The following is a 9,813-nucleotide window of genomic DNA, read 5'->3' as shown; positions in this document are numbered from 1 at the left end:
TTATTAATATCAATGGCCAAAGTAAAAATTTCACCACCAGCAGATTTCACTGAGGGAATGGTAGAAAAAGATTTATATATCTAGCCAAAAGCTTCCCTGCTTTGTCCCCCAACTCAAAGTATGACTGTCTTGCCCTGAATACCCAAAACTCCACTTTCCGCGACAAAATAGTATTATATCTGTATTTCAATCAGGTCAATTCTCTGAGGCCATCAGATGACATTCGGCGCTTCAGCTCTGCCTCTGCACTTTTAATATTCCCTTCCAACTCCACAAGTTCTCGTGCTTTGGATTTTTTGGTAAATGAGGCATACTGTATGATCCAAACCCTAAGAACCACCTTAAGTGCCTCCCAAGCCACGCCCACAGAAGATACTGAGGACCAGTTGGTCTCCATATAAACACTGATTTCAGTCTTTAACATTTGTTGGAAATCAGGATTTCGCCAACTATGATTTCTTTTTCTCCGTATGTGGCAACACCTCTAAACTCACCAGGGCGTGATCTGAGACTAAGATGTTTCCAGTTGAGCAATCCACAACAGATGAAATGAGGGACTTAGATATATAAAAAAAATCTATTCTAGAATAAATCTTATGGACTGATGAATAAAATGTATAGTCTCTACCAGATGGGTTCAAAAGTCGCCAAATATCTGCAAGACCAAGATTTTTACACATCCTGTGAAGCGTCAGTGTTGCTCTAGGGGGCTTACACACTTTTGCTTCGCTATGATCAAGGACTGAGTCCATCAAAAGATTAAACTCTCCTCCCAATATTATATCATGAGGGGTGCCAGTGAAAGAAAGGCCTGTTTCCCTCAGCAGATCTGCGAGATGGGATTCTGTGAGCTCGCTCGATTTCCAGCTTATGGCCTGTTATGTCGAGCAGACTCGGGAAGAGCTCGTCTAGGAATTTTACCATAACTCTGCCTTCTGCATGCTCAGGAATTCCAACACATTGTTTCTTCGGTTCCTATTTTTGAGATCTTCCAGTTTTTCCAAAAAAATGTCCATGTCTATTTTGGTTGCGAGCGGATTAGCAGATAATTCCCTTTCCGATGACTCCAGATAATCAACCCATTTCTCAACATCTGCCACTCTTGTAACCAACTCAGAGAATTTTGTTTCCATTGCCGTAATCGATTGACGTATTACAGCGAGATCCTCCAAATCAGCAACAACCTTCATCAGCATCACCGACATGTTGGACAGTTGACGCTGAATATCCCTCCGGCCACGCCGTCCAAATCGAGTCGCCGGTCTGCAGGCCCATCAGTGGTTTCATCTTGAGCACGTAAGTGTCTTTTTATATCTCCAGAGCCTGATAATTTTGACTTCTTTGCCATGTTTACCTCAAAGAGCAAATAAGTAACTGGGTGTATTGGATCTCCCCGGATTATAACATGAAAATAATAAAAAAATTATCACTTGGACTGTCATGTCCCGCACAATAGAGGAGGTAGAGCGTGCGTGGAAAAAGTTGTTTGGTACAGGGGCTACACAGGGGCTTAAAAAGGAATAATTTACCCAAAAATGAAAATTCTCTCATCATTTACACACACTCAAGCCATCCCGGATGTATATTACTTTTTTCTTCTGCAGAACACAAATTAAGATTTTTAGAAGAATATCTCAGCTCTTTTGGTCCATACAATGCAAGTGAATCGTGCCACAAGCTCCACAAATCACATAAATCAGCATCTTTATAAAGGCTAAGCATAATTTTAAATTATTTTATCATCTATACTTTCCTGGTAATTTATTATACCAATTAACACACTCTATATCAGGGGTCGGTATTATTAAAAAATGAACAATATTTAAAAAAATATTATTATTAACAATGCCACTGTTTGATTCTATTACATGAATACTTTTAAAGCTACTAAAGTTATTCAGCCAAACGCAGTGAGGGGTTTTCTCGTTTTCTTGTTATTGTTGTTTGATTCTTAATGATATACTAGACAGTGGTCTTTTCGGTTACACTTCAAGTCAGACGTTTTGGTACAAATACTCTTTTTGTACCACTGTTTATGTTCACTTTAGACATAAACGACTGCGTTTACATTAATGCCTCACTAAGACGGGCATTGGCGGAATTATAAAGTGTATTTGACCGTTTAGGTGCGTTCCCGCAATAGCGCTCTCGGAACACATACACATGTAAAGCGTACAAACATAAGCTGCCTATCAGTCAAACAGTGCACAGCTACAGACACCAGGAAATAAAAAGTCAGTCTTTTATATTTTATCTAGATCAACCAACCAGTGGTGCTCTTGCCATCGCGATCGACGTAATGAACACCACTGGTCTAGAACATAGACTAAGTACAGAAAATACTCAAAAGTTTATCATCGATATCGAGGACATCTCTCTCTTTTTTTCTCCCGATAAACATCGAGATCGTTTTATCACCCAGCCCTATTGATAACATTACGTTAATCTCTCACAGCAACCCAATAATCTCAGTGATAGCTAAATTACAGGCTACGCTATACACACATAGAATCTTGTAAGCAGAGGTATGAAATTTACCTCAATATGTTTCTTCAAATTAGAGGCAGAATTAATGCTGATATCTGGCTTGAGCAAGCTAAACTTTCATGACACGATCAAGCAATTGGCCTTTTTCACTGCGAAAATCCCTTTCAGGTGCGGCCGTGAATGTCCAGGTGTTGAACTGTGCTTGAGGCATCCTCCACATCCATAAAAGTTGGAGCCCAATCTATACAGCTGCCGTTCAAGTTTTTGTGTGATTGATTGTGACTGGAGTGATTTGACGGGAGTCATGAGACTCTCCGTAGCTAGTCACGTTGATGGATAACAATAAAATCAGGACAGTGTAGTAGTGAACACAGAGGCAGGAAAAATAGCACAGTGAAAGTACAGTTACAGCACTTAAAATGTACTCAAGTAAATTTAAAAGTATGCCATTTTTAAACTACTTAAAATACAATTCCTTGGAAAAACTACTTAATTACAGTAACGTGAGTATTTTTAATTCATTACTATACACTGTGTGTATATATATATATATAAATTCAATGTATATTTCTAGATGTGATTAACGTTTTATATTGCTTTATTGTAAAAATAAAAATGAGTTCAATCAACCTCTTAAATCATTTTTGATTGATTTGATTGCTTCTATAGACCAGGACCTGGTTAAGCTAGTACACTGAGCTACTAGTTCAACATAAGTTTAGCAAAATTTAATAATATTTGTCTAATGTTATTAATGGAAGTTACTGTAAAGTGGTAAAATCTTTTTTATATTGGCGGTCCCATGGTTGGCTCTTAGCTGAGAGTCTGAGTTGGGGGGCCCTTGGTCCTGGGCAGAATGAAAAGTGGACACAATGCCACACACAAATGTCACCCTTTCTAAATAGAAATAATTATTCCTGAGTCATCATAAGGGCCCTGCCTAGTTACATGAATGTGTACTAGAAACAACACTAAATCTCCAAATGGGTGTTTCAAAATCTAAACTTTGTTGTGTTTATTTGATACAAAAATGCAAAATGATAAAAACAAACATCAAATGTAGATTATATCCACAAGTGAATTTTGATAAGCAGTCAGATTTGAATGGTTAAGTCCTTAGTTGCCATAGACTGCTGTTATATTTAGCCTCTAAATATATTTATATTTATACCTCTAAATGCAAGTGCAATTTGAAATTTAATTTAAAGGATTAAAGTCCATATGGGTATTTGCCAATGAGCTTTGGAGAATTTTAACATCAACAACAGAAACTAATGCTCCTGATGCTGTAATAGGGCCTTAAGTGGTTTCTAAAATAAACCTTTAACACTTAATGAATACAGAACAAGTGGATTCAATTTCTTTCTGGAGAATTCTGTCAGAAAAAAAATAAATATTTGTCACACACACACACAGTAATTTTTATGATGTATTAATGCACATTTTGTACCAGTGTTTCCTGCAGATTACTGTTTTTGTGAAATCTTAATCTTAAATAGGTTAAAATAGCTCTTGATTCATTTCTGAAAATAACAGTAACTTAAATTCAGTGAGTGAGTCAAATGTTTATTCAGTAAACTTTCTGACTGATTCAGTGCGATTTTTTAAGACTGATTAAAACCAGTAACTTGCGAGTCTTTTAAAATACTCGGTTCAAAGAACTGTGAATCAGACAACACTGGTCATGCTGTCTTTGCGTGCATTCTGCGAGGACAACTCAATAGAAAGACATTTGATTTTGTGCTACATGGCTTTTTTAATCTCAATGCATTCATTTTAAACTTCTATATTACAGCTCTTGTCAAATTTCTTTACAAAACAATTAAATTTGCTGTTGATTAAATAGTGGCGGAGCACTGCTGCTGGAAAGTGGTGCAGGAAACACTTTTTTACAACCCTGATTCTGAGATCGCAACAAAAAAGGAGAGGACGAGCATAGTTGCGAAAAGTAACAGTTTATTTAGACAAAACACATGATGATAAATTTTTTTTTTAAAAATGGGACATATTGCTTGAGCAAGAATGGCCAGGTAGACGGACACAAGTGATGTGAGTTGAATGGAGCCCAAAGAGGAATGAGACTCAACAAGTGCTTTTCCACCATCGGGCCAAACGGTCTGAGCACGATGAGGAACCGTTCCAAGGGAAAAAGCATTCCTAAAAACTGGATTATGTGATTGGCCTCCATAGCACACTCATGCCAATCTTAACCTCTTTTGTCAACACCAACAGACATGTTTGCTACATATATTCTGATCCCACAGTGGAAAAAGAAATGGTAACCGTGCCAACTAGCCCGGAACAGCATGGTTTTGCAATGAGAACCATTCGGCCCGATGGTGGAAAAGCAGCTAATGACTATGGGCAAGGAAGTGGGTTAAATAGGCTGGGAATCCTGCATGCTGGTATTCTCAATTATACTTCAGCCCAGCATTCAACTGCAAACACAACACACATTATAGAAAAAAAAATAAAAAGAAGCTGGTAGCGGACTGATAGAGACATAACACTGCTTTGCACTAGTGCCTGGTGTTTTTGGAAAATTAGTAACAGAAAGAAATGGACTTGTAGTTCTAATATAGAGTCATGGCATTTACGGCTTAATGTTTCTGGAACTGAGTGTCCTTAAAGCAAAGATGTCAGCATCAAGGTCGCACACTTTCAGGATTAAAATGCACTAACTGATCAACCGGCAATTAAATGAATGGGAATGCTAAAACACTGATCTCCCCAGGTATATTAGAACTTCTTGTTTGCATCCACTTGTCTTGGCAAGGTTTCACAGGGGCTTCAAATTAATCCTGCCAGTGTTGCCATCTATGGTTGTCTTACTGCTTGCAGTAAAACTCATTCCACTCTCTGGTGCCTCGGAAGCAAAGTGGAGCACACTACGCAGCGAGCTGATCAGATTTTCCTTAAAACCACGTCCAAGACATACGTAGAGCAGAGGATTGAGGCAGCTGTTAATGTATGCCAAGCAGAGTGCCAACACATGGGCTAGATGCAGGTTGGCTTGATGAAAGCTTCCTGATTTGTGGTGTGTAAGCAATTGAAGAAGATCGACGATGTGTATAGGAATCCAGCAAATGAAGAAGCTTATCACCAAAATAAGGATTACACGCAGCGTGCGGGCAGATTTATCATTGCCTTTTTTCCCACGCCCATATCTTGTTGTCTGGAACACCTTCCAATGGCTGACACAGATTATCAAGAAAGGTAGCAGAAAAGACAGAAAAAAACGGACAAGGGTCACAGCCCAAGCGCGACCATGGCTATTGACACTAACACACTGTGTTTTGTGTGTGTCTTTATTTTCTTTTTGCTCCATATAGGCAAACTGAGGAGAGCTTCCTATGAGTGCCAGAATCCAAACCACCAAACAGGTCAACCTGGCTGGCCTCAGATGCCTCCGGTTCTGGCACCACACAGGTTTTGTTACCAGTAGAAAGCGGTCTAAGCTGATCACGACCAGGAGCAGAACACTGCAGTACATCATCATGTAGAACAGACCGTGTAGTACTTTGCATGCCAGTGGACCAAACGGCCAGTGCATGTCCTGGGCAAGTGGTACCATCAGCAGTGGCAGGGATAAGCAACACAACAGATCTGCAATAGCCAGATTCAGAAACCACTGTGCATTTACAGAGCTGGGCATTCGGAATGCAGTAACCCACACCACGAGTCCATTGCCGGGGACACCTATCAGGAAGACAATGCCATAGCAAATCAGAGCGATCCAGTGGCGAGGACCTATCACAGGCAAAAGTTCTTCAGGGAACGGTATAGGGGTGCAGTTTTCATTCCCATCACAGTCAGTATAATTATAATCTTCATAACCACTTTCATTCATTTTAGCTGTGAAATGTAAAAGAGAGAGAGAGAAATTACATTAAAACTGCATAAAACTGTCAAAGCAGAGTGATATGTTATATAACTAGTTTTATATTTTATGGAGTCAAACACTGCAACATCAACTTTGTTGACAACCAATTGTGAGGACATTGCATTATAATAAATAGACATCTTTCACAAAGTTATGTGATTTCAAGGCATAAAAACCTCTTTTAAGCTTAAATTTAACCTTATAATGCATAAAGACTATTTTGGTACTGTTAAGATTAAGAATCTATGAAAAATTTACCAAAAAATTACCTCTAAGACTTTGTGGTTCAGTAGTTGCCTCCTACACCAAATGGAATATTCAGGTCTTTAGAAATAGCTTGTTTTTAATTGCCTCTCTTGAAGTATTTTCATCTCAGCCAGGAAATGATTGCAAAATGCTGTGTGACAAGCCTTTTCCTTAACAATGTTGTGTAAGCACTTTTTGCATGATGTTTGATGCCTCAAACTTTTTGGCTACGCTGAATTTTTTTTTTTTTTAAACTAAATAATGTACTACGTGTGGTAACATCTAAATTAACTGGTTTAATTCAAGTCAAAAATATTTAAGATCAATCTAAATACATTTGGTTGTTGTTTAGAGTTAGATCTGGTAGAAATTGCTCCTTATGGTATCATTTGCAGGTTACCACTATTTATAGTGTATCCAGCTACTGTATTTGTATGTGTAGATACTGGCCTTCTCAATTAATTTCACATTCTTACATTAAATTGTTATTGGATAATGGACATAAACTTAGAGACTTGTGACACAGAATTATAAACTATAAACTGATTTTAAGTAAATATATTAATGCATTTTGCTTTTTAATTAAATGCCTGACATTTTGTAATTATCATTGTGGAAAAACACTGTATGAATGTACAGTACATATTGTGAAAAGAGATGTGCTTCAAGGATTTAATTTTTTGTAGTTTTGTAACACCTAAAATAAAGTAAAATTTTAAAAGGTTAGTGTTGGGTGTACAAAATAATTAGATACAGTTACCGAATTACTTTTATCAAAAAGTTGTGTAATATACTACATTTTAAATGCTTGTAATCAGATGAGATTTACTGACTTTCAATTACGTAAAAGGGATAGTTCACCCAAAAATGATTATATTTCATTATTCACGTACCCTGATGCCATCCCAGATGTGTATGACTGTCTTTCTTCAGAACACAAATGAAGATTTTTAGCAGAACACAGAGCACTGTCAGGTCTTTATAATGGATGCACACGGGTGCCACGACTTTGACGGTCCAAATGTCAATTTAGGCAGCATAAAAGTAATCCATGAGAGTCCAGTCGATCAATTAATGTTTTCTGAAGTGAATTGATAATTATGTAAGAAACAAGTCGATAATTAAAACGTTTTTAACTTTAAATCAGCACTTCCATCCAGGACTCTGATGCTGCTTGAAATGGTCGAACTCTTGCATGACATTCGTTCTTCTGTTGTAAATAAGCGCTGCTTCCGAATTCTACCGTGAACTTGCCGGCGTGCTTATGTCACGTGACGGCTACATGATGCGTCAGCTGCTGGCAGGAAGAGCTTTTTAAAAGTTAATAACTTTTTAATTATCTATTTATTTTTTACACAAACATATCGATTTGCTTCAGAAGACATTCATTGATCAACTGGAGTTGTGTGGATTACTTTTATGCTGCCTAAATATGACTTTTGGACCATCAAAGTGCTGGCACCCATGGACATCCATCATAAGGACCTGACAGAGCTCTATCTTTTAAAAATCTTCATTTGTGTTCTGCTGAAGAGAGAGAGAGTCATACACATCTGGGATGGCATCAGGGAATGTGAATAATGAGAGAATTTTCATTTTTGGGTGAACTATTCCTTTAATTACTTTCACACACATCTTTTTTTAAATAACATTATGTAGAATACTTTAAAAAAATGAATTACTGTATGTTAATATGTACGTCTTTTTGTGTTTCTGTGCCAGCTCAGTCATTGTAAGGGAGAAACGAGTGTATGACTTGTGTGCAACAATGAACGAGGAAACAGACATTTTGAATGAATTGAGCAGAAAAAAAAAAACGTTTCTGTTAAAAGTGTTTAGAAAGTAACTTAAAAGTAGTTATTTACATGATTACTTTTCCGATTAAGAATTCAGTAATCTGATTACAGTTTGAGAAGTAATTAGTAATGTTTAGTGGATTACTTTCTTTGAGTAACTGTAACAGTATAAGGATGAGCAAGGATGAGGCGGGAACTGGCTGAACAGTCAACATATAATGATATAAATGAACTTAAAACAACAAAACATAAGGACACAGACACACATGCAGTGCGGCTGTGTGCATCTCTCTCTCTCTCGAACCAGCGCCTCCGGCTCCCCTTTACCTCGCTCTCCCACTGATCAGCTGATTCAGCGTCGGCCCGGCCACGCCCTCTTCCTCATCACACTCCTTCCCTGCCCGATTCAGACTGGGGCACCACTGGACTGACTTACTCCCCTCCACCTCTGGAGGGGAGATGCTGCCCTTCCGGCCACTCTGGCAGCCGGTGGTCCATCGGCCTCCTGGGAACCTGGGGGAGAGGCGAGAGGAGGCGTGGGGAGAGGGAAAGGGCGAGCGGAGACACAGAGAGAGAGAGAGAGAGAGAGAGAATAATTTGCTCGCCGGCTCCTGGACGTGCTGTCGCCCGGTCCTCAACCGCTCCTCCACCCTCTGGCAGACTCCAGCTCGCTCCTCCCCTGGTGGACGGCAGTGAGTCCTCCTGCCCTGGTGAATGGAACTGCTCCTGCCCTTCTTCGGTGGACAGCGGTGGTTTCTCCGGCTCTCGGCGGCCGGCAGCGACTCCCTCCATCCCCAGGCAGACGGCCGTGGCTGCTCCCCTGCTCCATTTTACTCAGTGATACACTGAAGTCTATATCATGATGTCTTACAGCTTGTTTAGCTATCTGATCAACTTCCTCATTTCCTTCTACCCCCATGTGAGTAGGTACCCATAAAAAGGAAATGACTGTTCTTAACTGATGTATCCTATACAGACTTTGAAGTATATCTAATAAAATATCCTGCCTTGAAGATGATTTTCCACATTTTAAACTTGATAGAGCTGAGTATGAGTCAGGATATACCACCACTTCAACTGGATGGACCTCTTCAACCTAATGAAGAGCCATTATGATAGCAAGCATTTCCGTAGTGCAAACTGATAGATGATTTGATGTCCTTTTTTCTATTTTGTACTTGAAATATGGTATGTACACTGCTGCAGCTGTATTGCCTGAATCAGGATCTTTAAATCCATCTGTGTATATTTGAATTGTTGAGAAAAATTTCTGGTCCAAATACTGATGCACTATTGTATCTTTTGAAACTTGTCTGTTTTTTTGTCAATTATTCTGTCTAGCACCTGAAAGTCAATTGTTGGCATTAGGAAAAGCCATGGAGGTGTTACTGACAAGACAAC

General features: G+C 38.9%; 1 protein-coding gene across 2 annotated transcripts; it reads right to left on the bottom strand.

Annotated features, from left to right (window-relative positions):
- Positions 1-4,426: 4,426 nt before the first annotated feature.
- Positions 4,427-8,883, bottom strand: LOC127456189 (C5a anaphylatoxin chemotactic receptor 1-like). 2 transcript variants are annotated; one of them, XM_051724560.1, is made up of 2 exons: positions 8,740-8,883; positions 4,427-6,342 (listed from the first exon to the last, which is right to left on the bottom strand). In XM_051724560.1, the coding sequence occupies exon 2, from the start codon at positions 6,335-6,337 to the stop codon at positions 5,267-5,269; it is 1,071 nt and encodes a 356-aa protein (XP_051580520.1). In that variant the 5' UTR covers positions 6,338-6,342; positions 8,740-8,883; the 3' UTR covers positions 4,427-5,266. The 2 variants fall into 2 exon arrangements, with proteins under 2 accessions (XP_051580520.1, XP_051580519.1); XM_051724559.1 differs by lacking the exon at positions 8,740-8,883 and adding an exon at positions 6,640-7,525.
- Positions 8,884-9,813: the final 930 nt, after the last annotated feature.

Source organism: Myxocyprinus asiaticus, chromosome 18 (assembly GCF_019703515.2).
Source record: "Myxocyprinus asiaticus isolate MX2 ecotype Aquarium Trade chromosome 18, UBuf_Myxa_2, whole genome shotgun sequence".
In the NCBI taxonomy this organism is placed as follows: Eukaryota; Metazoa; Chordata; class Actinopteri; order Cypriniformes; family Catostomidae; genus Myxocyprinus; species Myxocyprinus asiaticus.
This window is presented reverse-complemented; position numbering and strand designations above follow the sequence as displayed.